Genomic DNA, 14,158 nt, shown 5'->3' with positions numbered 1-14,158 from the left:
GAAAGGTTTAGAATGAGCATGTTTTTTCTATATTTGTTAGGGCTAAAAAAAATAGTTAAAAGTGGGTAAAGTTAGTCAGGGGTTAGGAAATATATTTTGAATATTTGGATCTATTGAGATATAAAAATCAAAGTTAAGAAGTATGAGGATACTTCTCCTTAAAAATAAATAAATACTCTCTATTATTAATTTTATTAGAAACGATGTAGATTTGACACATCTTTTAAGACAGTATAAATACATAATGAAAAAAGTTTATATAATGGAGACGATGTAGATTTGACACATCTTTTAAAACAGTATCAATACATAATGGAAAAAATTTATATAAAGATGCAATCTTATAATGTAGAACTACGGATGCACCTCAAAAATCCATCGAAAAAGGTAGTTTATTGTTAAAAAACCCTTTAATTGATCATCTTGACATAGAGATATATGACCATGAAAAATAAAAAGATTTTAAGTCTAAAAAATAATGCATTTTACAACATATTATCTACACCGTCCATTTTCAAGATTTTCATATGTTTATGGATCTACTTGATTTTAACCATTTTTTAAATTTAAAATTTTATAATTAGATATAAAAATAATTTTGAGCTAATCATAAGAACATTTTACATCAAAATTATATACCATGTTAAATTTTAAGGTGCACCTTACTTCTATAGCTACGGATGCATCTGTATGCCAATTGCACCCATACATAATACATCTTTTAAAATATTGTTCAATCTACACCGTTCAAATAAAATAAACAATTTAGAGTACTTATGAGATGACATCTAATATGTATTTGTTAAGAGCAAATAAACTATATTTCCTCTTGGGAGTATAGTTTACTTCTACTCCCAAGTCAAAAGACATACTTACGAGTATTTTTTTCAATATGAAATGGTGGGAACCACTTAAGAATCAGTAGATGATTACACTAAAAATAAAAAGATTAAAATTTGAGTTTTCCAAGTCTTAGATATCACAATCTCAAACTTGGAGGGTCTTTATTCACTCTCGAGAAATTATTATTATCAAGTGCATAAAGGGTGCAATTAAGATTTTTTTTTTTATTTTTTTTATTGAGGTTAATTTATAGGTTGAAGAGATTCATCCTCAAAATTTAGGATCTTAAATTTAATTCTAAATAAAAATTTACTCGAGGGAGTAAAAGGCATGTTTGGTTTGCATTTACTCAAGGATGTGAGGAAAATTTGATTTTATTGCATTTTAAAACTCGATGATGAATATTTTCCAACCATGGGAGAATAATGCAGTTTAAAATTTGGTGGCTACAAATTTTATTTTTATTTTTATTAATTTTATGTTTATAGATTGGGTAGACTTTTTATTTTTATTAATTAGGATCAGTTTTTAGAAATAGAATTAGTAGGGATTTTTTTGATAAAGTTATATTTTAGGAATTGTCCTCATTTTCTAGGTGGTGATTTATTTATGCGTAATTTTTTTAGCCTTGTTTAAAAATAAAAAGATAAGTACGGAATATTTTTGGAGGTATTAGTTGGTAGTTCTTTTTTACGAGAGGGGTGGGGTCTTTAGAGGGATAGAAGCATCTAATATAGGTTTGTGTTGGATTTGTTTTAGATTTATTTTAATTTTGGTTATTTAGTAAGAAGATATTTTTTGGATTTGTTTTAAATTTATTTTAATTTTGGTTATTTATTAGAAAGATATTTTAGGAGATGAAGAATGAGAGTCCATAAATTGAAAGAAGCTTATCCCCTACCATAGGGACGTGAGATACTAAGAAATCGACAAAGTAGTTACCTTTTAGTTATAGAAAGGACGGCCTACTTTGTGAAGTGTAACGTGGGTAGGAGTTGAATTTGGTGGGAATAGGTAATAAGTTTCTGTAGTTATCTTTTTTTGTTAGTTATCTTTAGTTTTATAGAAGCAAAACTCTTTTAAAAGGACTACGTGATTTGTAATTGAGGAGATTAAATTTTATGGAATAAAAAAAGTGTTTCTTGTAGAGAGACCTTTCGATCAGTGGGAACCTCTTTATAATCATTGGGAACCTCTTGTATTCGAAGATGCACTGAATAAATCCAATCAATAAATTCTTCTGCTTGTAATATTCTTACAAACTTTGGTAAATCAACTCTAATACCTAAATCCTAAAATCGAAGCTAGTTTTTACGTTGTAAATTAACTTTAATATCTAAATCCCAAGATTAAAGCTAGTTTTTACGCCCAACACCGGTCATCTGGCGTTCTCAAACTTTTACTCCCAAATAAACTTCTATTCCTAATGCGCTAACTACTACCTTCTCTATAATACACGCCCCTCCTCTTTTAAACTTCCCATCCTTCTAAAAGTTTTCCCCCTTACAAACACAATATTTATCCACTTCCCTTATCTATAGGACTTAATTCCCAAAAGTAAAACAATCCTTTTTAAACTACGTACTTCCGTTTGTTAGTAGATATACTTGTGCCTCCAACTAATACGCGCCTTTTTAAAGATAAAAGTGGCAACCTCTTATCTTCCTTATCGAGGTACGGATATCACCACAAATGATTTTAACGAAGAGAACAATTTATTCATATTTTAAGAAAAGTACTAAACTTTTTACAAAAACATGGACTTTATCAACTAACCGCAAAATCCTATTTTTAATAATTAACTTTAATAAATAAATAAATAAAAATATGGATTTTATCAACTAACGGCCAAAATCTTATTTTTAATAATTAATCTTAACAAATAAAAATAAAAAGCCTACCCAATCTCTAAAAATAAGATTAATAAAAATAAATTAAAATTTTGAACAACCAAATCTGCATCAATGGCCCAACTCAAAAAGAATATATGGGGTCTAGGCCTGGCCCGTTCCATTAAAAAGCTTTTTTTCTTTTTATTTTACTGTTCAAACTTTTCTTGTTTATAGTAAGCCATCTATATATATATATATATATATATATATATATATATATATATATATATATATATATATATATATATATATATATATATAGCAGTATGATGCAACAACTTTCAAAAGACATGTTAGGGCTACTTATTTGATCCAAATTTTGAAATATACACTATTTTCATTCTAATGAACAATCACAATAAAGAAAATTTTAAAACACAACCTAAAAAGTATTTTTTTAGCCCAATTAACATAGGTCATCCATTTTTGTGAGATACTTAGATCTAGTCCTTACAAGAATTTTTTCTTTACTAATGTTTTTAGATGGCTTTATTATGATTAGATGAACAATGTTAAAACATAGAAATATGCTTTTGAGTATGTAAAGGCTAATATCTTGAAATTCGCCAAATGAATGGTCTAGATTCGTTATTGGAGGGGACTTATTTCGACCAAATCTAGGGTTCAAATTGAAACTTTTTTCTTTTGAGATTGATTTTTTATATGAAGAAAGTGTGCGTACGAAATTTTGATATATATACCATAGTATCATGCAACCACACATCTAGATAACCATGTTTGTGGTATTTGTATGACCCAAAATTTTGCATGTACACTCTCTTTATCTAAAAAATCAATCCCAAAAAAAAAAAAGTTTGATTTGAACTCTAGATTTGGTCGAAATGTGACTCCTCCAACAACAAATCTAGACCATTCATTTGGTGAATTTTAAGATCTTAGCATTTACAAACTCAAAATCATTTCTTTCTTTTTTAACATTGTTCATCTAATGATAATAAAGCCATCTAAAAAAATTAGAAACAAAAAAAATCTTTCTATGGCCTCGATCTAAGCATCTTATCAAAATGGGCGGCCTATATTAATTGGGTTAAAAAATACTTTCGAAGTTGAGATTTCAAATTTTTCTTTTTTGCGATTGTTGTTCATTAGAATAGAAAGAGTGTACATTTTAAAATTTGGATCAAACAAATTGCCCAAACATGGTTTTTGAAGGTTGTTGTATTGTATTACTATGAAGTCGTTGCATAAAATCCCGACCCCATATGTGTGTGTGTGTGTGTATATATATATATATATATATATATATATATATATATATATATATATATATATATATATATATATATATATATGCTAAAATATTATTTAGAGCATTTTAAAAAATTAAGGCATCTAAAAAGAGAAGAGAAATAGAGATTGGGTTTCTAGACAGAGAAAGAGATTAATTTCTAGATAGAGAAAGCTTGGGTTTCTAAAGAGAGAAAGATAAATTGGGTTTCAAGAGAGAGAATGGATTTTAAATAAAGAAATAGAGTTTGGATTTCTAGAAAGGGAAAGAGATAAAATGGGTTTTTAGCTAGAGCAAGAGAAATTGGGTTTCTAGAGAGAGAGAGAGAAAGAGGGAGAGAGAGTAGGTTTCTATAGAGGTAACAGTTTTGGACAAGCTTTCTATGCTTCCCTTACACCATAGAAGTTCTATCCTCCCCCTTATTCAACCGTTCATTCTGAATAGAGGGCTAAGATTGCCCCATTCACAATATCACGCCTCTACACTATTTTATTTTTAATTTTTTTCTATAAACTATTTTGAGACCAAATTTCGGATGTCCATTTCTCTATTATACTCCCACTAGCGGAAAAAAAAAATTGCAATAAAATAAAATGATCAAAATGCCTTTGAAAGTTTCAAGGGTGTATTTTGGTCATTATATTTTATCGAAAAATTATTTTTAATATATCTATATATATATTATAGGTGTGCCCCATTGAAAAGATGTTACGTACCAAATTTCATATTTATACAATTTGTATCAAAAAAACTAAAAATAAAATACTTGGAGATGTCGAATCTAAGATCAAACGATGAGTGACTCTCTTGATCAAAATTGAACGGCTGGATGATAGGGGGAGGATAGAACTTCTATGCTATAAGGAAAGCATAAAAACCTTTCTCAATAGTTTTTTGAGAGAAAAAGAGATATTGGGTGTAGAGACCGAGACGGTTTTTAGATAAAGAAAAAGAGATTGGGTTTTTGGAAATAATGAATTTTTAGAGAGAGATTGGGTTTCTCGATAGAGAGAATGGGTTTTGAGATAGAGAGATTAGGTTTTCTCAGAGAGACACAATGATATTTTAGAAAGAGAAAGAGAAAGAGAGATTGGATTTCTATAGAGAGATTGGATTTCTATAGAGAGAATGAGTTTTTAGAGAGAGAGATGGATTTTAAGAGAGAAAAAAAAATTGGGTTTCTAGAGGGAGAGAATAGGTTATAGAGAGAGATTGTGTTTTTGGAGAGAGAATAGGTTTTTAGAGAGAGAAGAGATATTGAATTTTAGAAAGAGAAAGAGAGTTTTTAGGGAGAGAGAAAGAGAGAGAACTGGTTTTCAAATAGTGAGGCATTGGATTTTTAAAGAGAAAGAATGGGTTTTTAGAGGGGGAATGGATTTCTAGAGATAGAAAGAGAAATTGGGTTTTTAGTGAGAGAGAATGGGTTTTTAGAGAGAGAAAGTGATATTAGATTTTTAGAAAGAGAAATAAAGATTGGGTTTCTAGAGAGAGAAAGAATGAATATATACGGAGAGAGAGATGTAGAGAAAACACATGGCACAATTTCAGAACAATTTGCAACCAAATAGAAAAAAGAAGAATAACCAAGGTGAGGTGGAAGAAAAACATTCATCAAAAAAAAATTTGGGATACACAAAACCATTACAATCTCAACACCCAAGATTAACCTTGAAACATGTGACTTAGAGGGACACAAAGGCATTACAATCTCGATACCCAAGATTAACCGTAATACATGTGACCCAGGGGTATACAAATGCATTACAATCTTGACACCCAAGATTATCCTTAAAACATGTAAATGAATTTTCTCACCACATACCTCTCTTTAAATAGATTTTTTTTACAACAATATTTACTACAAAAACTACCCACTTGCAACAACAACTGCTAACCACCTAGTAGTTTCATAACTTCCTACTACAGAAACTTATAAGTACAAACTCACTACATCATTCATAATAACATAACATAAAAGTTATTATACTTTCTAGAAAATACACTTTGACAATTTTAACATTTCATCTTAAAGTGATTTTCTGGAAGGGACACCATGCATACATGTTCATTTCCATTTTTTCTCGAAATTAAAAATCCGGTCATTTAGCAAGCCACCAAAAAGATTATCAAATTCCACCAAGTAGGGCTGCGTAGCACACCCTTGAATGGAGGTAACATTGATAATATACTCCCTCTTTAACCCATGAATGATAAGTCATTTCATTGCTGCCTCCAAATAGGTTCTTCCGCATCAATGGGAGATCTCCAAACAAAAATTCTAAATCTTAAGAAGAATTAGAAAATAGAAAGACCACCTTGAATTGGGTTCCCAACTCAACATTAAAACCATTAAACTTTCCACTGAATCTATCTTAAAAAAGACAATTGATCTTCTTGACCAAGGGAGTCAAGACCACATAACCACCATCCTTGTGGCTCTGCTACCATATAAAGAAAGACATATGCCACAATACCGGAACAATTCGCTTCTTAATTAGTGTGACAATGTCACACTAGCCCAAGACTCACAACCAAATAGCAAGAAGAAGAAGAACCAACATGATGTGGAATAAAAACATTCATAAAGAAAAAACATGGGGTACACAAATGTATTACAATCTTGACACCCAAGATTAACCTTGAAACATGTGACTCAGGGGTACGCTAGGGCATTACAACCTTGATACCCAATATTAATTTTAATATATATGACCGAGGGGTATACAAAGGCATTACAATCTTGACATCCAAGATTAATCTTAAAACATATGACCCAATTTTCTCACCACACATCTCTTTAAATAGAGGTTTTTACTATCATATTTACTACCAAAACTACCCACTTGCAACAATAACTAATTACCACTTAGTCTTTTTATAATTTCCTACTACACAAACAAGTACAATCTCATTACATCACTCATAATAAAATAACTTGAAAACTAATATACTTTCTAGAAAATACACTTTAACAATTTTAACAAGAGATTGGGTTTCTAGAGAGAGAGATTATGAGTTTCTATAGAGATCTTTTATACACTATCTTTCTAATCCCTCAGCCAAATTTATACTAAGAATATCTTTTATATATTTCAAATTTTAGGGATGTGATATCGAGAACCAGGCAACCAACATCAAAGAAAAAAAAGAAAATTAACTCTCATTCTCTATGTGCCTAAAAAGAATGGCAATCCATGATTGCATTTGTACTATGCAATTTTTGGAGGGAACGATCTAGAAGTCCAAGAGCTCAAAATCCAAACATTTTCTTTGATAATAATCATCTAGTGAAATTTCATATAAAAAAAATTCTCAAGTATTTTACCCAAGAGAGTAAATGTATGGTATGCTTCATTGGAATTATGCCGTGCCCTTCATCCTCTATGTGTCCTCTTATGCTTTATGATGCAAATTTGATTTAACAATGCACTAAAATCGAATAGAGTTGGTACTAGGTGGGGTTCATATGAAGCTTATGTGGGAGGGAGAGAGGCTATTTTAACATCTAGACAGGGAGTGACCATTTTAACACAATAGTGATATCAATAAATAATTAACGTTTCATGCCCTCAAAGGGAGGGAAAGAAAGGATAATATGTTTGGATTTAATGGTTAACTAATTTGTTGGTCATCTAATAGATGGGTAATTTTCAAGATATCGTATTCATTAGATAATTATCAGTGCCTTCTCAATAATATTTGTACTAATAATTAAAAGTTAAAAATAGCTTACATTTCAAAATCTACGATGGTAGAAACAATTTCATAGGAATTCGTTAGATAATTATTAATGCCTTCACTATAATATTTGTAATAACAAGTAAAAGTTAAAAATACCTTACACTCCAGATTCCAAGATGGTAGATTCCCAAATAGTTTACCAAACGAAAGTAAACAATTTCATAGGAAATTTAGACAATATTACTAAACATGAGAAAAAAAAACACGTAAAAGAAAAACATATGAAATCTAAACCTAAGAAATCTATTTCCTATGAAATTACTTTACTATAAGAAAATTATTTCACGCGAACCAAATGTGCAGCAAGCGAGCTCGTTGATGTGAGCCGACTCTAAAAGGCTATATGGTGATATCCAAAAATTACATAAATTTCATATTATGTGGGATTGAGATTGATATTGATAGGAAATAGAAATCTAGAAATATTAGGATTATTAAGTATATCTCTTGGTTTGAGATATATGTACCATCAATTTGATGTTTCCTATTTAGTGTGGACTCCTAACCTCAAATATATGGGATGAAAGAAGAAAGAATATGTGTACCTTATTTGGATCACCATATGTAAAAGGTGGCTTCCTATAGAGAGAGAGAGGCAGGGGCCTCCTGTGCATGAAAGGCAAAGCCTCCTTTCAGACACAAGTGAGCTTCTATGGAAAGAAACTCCACAATGTGCATCCTGTAGAGTGAGAGACTGGTTTCTTATAGAGAAGTAATTCCTATGGTGATTTTGGGTGGTTTCTTGTTTTAGTGAGAGTCTAGGTTGCTCTCAAGGGTCTCTTCTTTGATAGCAGTTTAGATGTGAAATAGAGATGGTCTCTTCCTATACAGTGGCTTAGCTGTGAAATTGAGATGAAGATCAGTGAGTCATGCTGATCGGGAGTGCGGGTCTAAAAAGATTTGCTCGGCTGTGTATTGTCAAGGGTTAAAGAGGAAGCTCTATATACAAATAAAAGTTACATAATAGATTTTAGGATATAGAACTTCCTCTTTAACCCTTGTGGATCACAAGATATTGAGTTTCCTATTTTGTGAGATTACATTTGTAATGATATTTGTTTCCAAATGAAAAACATTGTAACTCTATAAATCTCTAGTAAACAAAAGTAATCTCTATAAATGAAATATTGGTTTACCACTCGTGGACGTAGGCGTTATGTAACTCTATAAATCTATTATGTAACTTTCATTGTATAGCTAGGGGGTTATAAGGTGTATAGAACTAAGGAATTCTAGGGAGTATGGAATTGGGAGTTGGAAATCCTAAGGTAGTTGGAATTTTGGAATTCTAGGGGGTGAGGGGTTCCAGGGGTATTTTCTCTCTCTAGGAAATGTTTCTCTCTCCTCTCATCTTGAGTCTTGAACTTGAAAGAAAAGCAAAAGAACAAGCAAGAATTTGAAAAGCTTGATTGCCGATGACTAAAACTTCAAGAGTCTCTCCAAAAGTCTTATTACAAATGACTTGAGTTCCTTATATAGAGCAACTACAAAACAAGGGTGGAATGCTCAAAACTATCAAAATTGTCAAAAAATACACATTTTATGAATTAAAATATTAATCTTCTTTTTGGATCAAATGACCAAAATACTCCTAAGCACTTTTAGCAAAAGACAAAATCATCCCTCCATGAGGGGGCTCTTACTATTGCTAGGCCTCGACAGCTTTTTTGGACGCTTACAATAATAATTTGGGCAATCAATCATCGTAGAATTGATGCTTGAACTATTACCTGTGTTTTGATACCCTTTGATTGTCTTGGAACAGATGTTTTAGGAAGAACCCAAAATCTGGCCCAAGTTCCATAACCTGCCCAAGTTCCATAACCTTGTGATTCTTCGACAACCAATCCGGCACGATCGATGACGTTCCAAGCCTTCATTTTGACCACAAATTGAAGAGGACACTATCACAATCATTTTGTAATAAATTTCATCAATTTTGGTATCCGTTTGAGCACGTTCCAATTTTGAGAAGTCATCAGAAAATGAGATTCCAGCTACTGTAAAAGTATGCCATTTTTTACCTTAAAATTCGTGTCATCCGGTCTTCAAATCATACATAAAATTTTTTATCAAACTATAGCTCTTCGAAGCACGGTCACAGCGGACCCATACTTGCGACGATCCGACATCGAGATCTTGAGGAATGACCTCTCAAAGAAATGTATATTCTTCTTTATAAAATCTAAATTTTCATGTTTCGAGCCCCTATTCTCTCTAAAAATTCTCTCGTTTCGAGCCACCTCATGAAACATACCATATGTCAAAATGAGTGGGTCGTCGAGATCTAGCTCGTATCCGAATTTGAGCTTAATTGGACTTAAAACGAGCAAGTTATGAGTATTTGAATAAGAAAACATAATTTCCATAAATAGAAACTGGTTCACCGAGGCTATAATGCGATAGTATAAAACTCACTTTTTTATGGTAAGTTAGGCCCAAAATGGTCTTGAAGGGTCCTGTTGAGCTGAAATTTGGTAATTGGGGGTTTTTCAATATTTTGGATGTAATGTCAGTGGTATAATACTATGGGAAAGCATTATGTGCTTCCCCTACAGCATAAAACTTATATACTTCCCCTCATTTAGCCGTCCATTCTGATTGGAGGGCTAAGATTACCCCAATCACAATGTCACATCTCTGCACTATTTTATTTTTAATAATTTTTTTATAAACTATTTTGACACCAAATTTTGGATGTCCAATCCCCTATTAAACTTGCACTTGTAAAAAATATAAAAAACATATTTTAATAAAATAAAATGATCAAAATACTCCTGAAAATTTTAAAGAGAATTTTGGTCAGTATATTTTATCGAAAAATTATTTTTAATATTTTTTATAAGTGCGCCCCAATGAGAATATGGAACATACCAAATTTCATATTCATAGAATTTATATAAAAAAAAAAAACTAAAAAAAAAATACTTTGAGACGTCGGATCTAAGATCAAATGGTGAGTATCTCTCTTGATCAAAATTGGACGGCTGGATGGTAGGGAAAGTATAGATCTTCTATGCTATAGGGGAAATATAGAAACCTTTCCATAACACTATTTTGAGACCCGAAAAGTGGAGCTATAGTTATAGGGTCCATTTTCAGCATGATAGGAACTGGATTTGAAAACCAAGTTTTATCCTGATCATATCAAAAGTCATCAGAATGTGAGGAAACTTTACGTGTGTCCTTAGGGTATCAAAAACTACCCTATCATGTAATTTGAGGCCATTTTGAAACTTCTTTAAATATCGCACAATTTTAGGCTTATTGCTACAGTGTTCCCATGGTCTGCAAGAGTCTTGGGCACCGGCGGGATCAAGTTAGTATCGACTCTCTCCTTATTTGCCTCTGGGATATAAGTACTTCAAAAATGATATATAACAATAATACCCAACATCTATCCTTCACTTGTTCGATATTGTTGTAGTGATCACATCTAAGCCACCCTCTATTACTACGACCCCTTCCACCACTACGATAGTTGTTAGGGCCTCTACCTCCACCACTATTTTGACGCCTTTTTCTTTCATATTTTTCATTATTAGCAACCGGGGCAAATTTCTCAACATTTTCTTTGGAGTTTTTGAAATCAAGATTCATAATTTCTTCGTAGTTTGCTCTAGTTAAATAGTACCACATACACTGTCAAAGGAAGGCAATTATACAGTCATTAAAATTTGACTCCCAATATATTCATATTCATTCTTTTACACAGCTAAAAATTGAAATATTGTGTCCTCCTCAATACATTTTTGCAAGATTGCCAAGTCAACAGTTGTATGTGAGTACATTACCAACTCATCCTACATACTCTTGAGAGTACTAAGACATTTAGTGATTGTTTTATCCCCTTGTTTTGTCTGAAAAATTTTCTGTTTAAATTGAAAACTATGTCTCTTGTTTTAATTAAAAATACGCTCAATATTATTTTGTTGGCCATACATTTTCTCAATGGATTTCCTTTAATCTTGGGCATTCTCAACAAAAAAAAAAAAAAGAAAGAAAAGAAAAGAGAGAGCTGTAGGTTTGGGGTGGTCTTCGCATAATTCTTACAAAATTGTGAGCTTAGCGTCCAAAGTATTCTTTTTTTTTTTTGTTTTTTTTTTCAACTAACGTTCGTTGTAATGCCTGTTCAACCGTGGGAGAAAAAAAATGATTTCTTGGTGAAATTAAAATAGTCGAGTGAGCTTTTCAATGGGGACGTTGCATGACCATGCCACCACAAGCGTAGCTAAACGTTGTGAGCTTCCAGTCGCTTGCAGTGCTCGCAAACTCCCCGTCGTGGTTCATGTCCACGCCCCCCACTCTCTCTGTGTGCATGTAATATGTGGCCGCCAGCCGCGCATGGCTTGTAACCCCGGACCACATGCAAACCTCCGATCCGCTCGAATATGATGCCACTGTGTTTGGAACAGTGGGCGAGAATCTGACACCATGCACGGCCCGCCCCTCGTGGCCTTGCCATGCCGCCACTGCCCGACCGCTCCGCCTCCGGTCCCAAACCCTTATCCACCCATTCTCTGAGCTGGTGGCGATACAATTCGAGCCCGACTCTCGACCCCAGTCGCAGCAGAAGAAGTCCGGCTGGTTCTCAGCAAGGACACCAATATGCACCCCCACACGTGCATCCCACAGCTTGAGTTGTCCATCCTGTGATGCAGAGGCAAATGTTGCGGTGTCGGACGGGTCCCATGTCACGCATCGGATCGGACTTCTCGGGAAGCTATGCAGGGTCGAAGTGCATTGAATCCTCTCACACGGCTTCGAAAGTTTCAGTGTGGAGTCTACTGATGCGGAGACTAGGGTTTCTCGGCCGACGACATCCCACTCGAGGGAGGTAACCGAGGAAGAGTGACGGAAGGAGCTCCATTGGGTCTCATGGGTGCGAATGTTGAGAATGCAGATGCAACCGACGCCGTTGTGGGCCGATGCTATCAAATCCTCGTTGGCCGGGGACCAACTGCAAGCCATGACAGGTTGGGGGAAGGACGTGATGGACACTTGAACGAGCTGGTTGAGTGTGGGATGCGGGCAACAGACCATCACAGTTCCGGATTCTCCGAATCCGGTGGCCACAGCTACTGTGCCTGGTAGAGAAGGATGGGGATTGAACCTTACTGCTCGGCCCTCCCATGGGCAGAGAAGGTAGCTTCTTATTGTCATGGCAGCAAGCTTAATTCAAAATGCTACAACTGCCTGCCTCTCTTCTGTTTTAGTTTCTCTTACTTCTCCTTGGTTTTTATTGGAGTGAGGGCTCACCTTTGTACTTGTTAACGTCAAATAGTCTTAAATTTTTTTTTAAAATTTTATGTAAAATACAAAATGTTATGCTATGTGAATTTTAATTTTTTTTTAATTTTAGTTTTTTCGGCATTGCCTCACACTGCTCTACCAACAAAAAGAAAAAATAAAAATAAAAAATGGAGTTTACTAAAAGGTAATTTTGAAAAAAAAAAATATTGAGCATTTCATATTTTAACTAAAATTTTATTGTCCACACTCTAAAAAAATTGAAAAAAACTTCCTAATTTCAAAGTTTTCCGATGGATTTTTTTAGGTGCATGTATAATTCGATTCCAAGGTTGGCCGCTAAAAAACAAGTTCTATTCTCATGACTTTAAACAACTAGTGTTTCCAAGTTTTAGGGTGCGGCTGTTTTCACGTGCTTTTAGCTGTTGTCTGTCCACATTGACTTCTAAGTCAGTTCCGAAAGGTGTAGGATAACGTTTTTGATACGACGAGGCCTCGAAACTCATTGGACGTTTATAAAAAAAAAAAAGGGTTTTTTGAAGCATCGAAAATGGTGTATATTGTATCATCTTATCTAATTTAATTTTTCCTTTTAAAAAATTTTAATTTTTAGTTTTAACTTTTTTTACACATTAATGATCTCCATATTAATGACTGTATATTCTTTAATAAAAATACTCGTATAGGCCCACTAGCCTACAACTACATATGAGCCCAATGGTTCAGATTGAATCTGGATTGATCCATTGATCACAATTATATTTCGTATTTTAATTTTAATTATTTTTTTATAAATTCAAATCACTTGAATTTTTTGAGCGTGTGTTCTAGAAAAATAAAAGAATCCAATAAAAAGATAAAAAAAAAATCATAAAAAATAGATTTACCAAAATACTCCTGAAACATTTTAGATTTGTAAAAAAATTAAAACTAAAATTCAAATACAAAATAAAATCGTGTCCATCAGATCGGCCCATATTTAATCTAGACTATTTGGGCTCATATGTAACGGTAGGCTAGTGGACCTACACTAGCATTTTCCATTCCTTAATAATGAGGGTCAAAATTTATTTAAAAAATGAATTAGTAAGTGGGGCCACATTTATACATATAAGTTTGGGGATTCATAAAACCCTACTTTAAGGAATCAAAATTATTTCAATAATGAATTATTAAGGGCTAA

The 14,158-nt window shown here is 33.0% G+C and overlaps 1 protein-coding gene across 1 annotated transcript; it reads right to left on the bottom strand.

Annotated features, from left to right (window-relative positions):
* Positions 1-11,916: 11,916 nt before the first annotated feature.
* On the bottom strand, positions 11,917-12,888 carry LOC18433295 (peroxisomal targeting signal 2 receptor). Its single transcript, XM_006843389.2, has one exon. It carries the CDS (start codon positions 12,886-12,888, stop codon positions 11,917-11,919), a length of 972 nt encoding a protein of 323 aa, XP_006843452.2.
* Between the last annotated feature and the right edge of the window lie 1,270 nt (positions 12,889-14,158).

Source organism: Amborella trichopoda, chromosome 1 (assembly GCF_054954075.1).
Source record: "Amborella trichopoda isolate Santa Cruz 75 chromosome 1, AtrichopodaSantaCruz75HAP2 v2.0, whole genome shotgun sequence".
NCBI lineage: Eukaryota > Viridiplantae > Streptophyta > Magnoliopsida > Amborellales > Amborellaceae > Amborella > Amborella trichopoda.
This window is presented reverse-complemented; position numbering and strand designations above follow the sequence as displayed.

Coding starts and splice junctions, on each gene's coding strand:
- LOC18433295 (XM_006843389.2), bottom strand. CDS start 12,888: ATGACAATAAGAAGCTACCTTCTCTGCCCATGGGAGGGCCGAGCAGTA.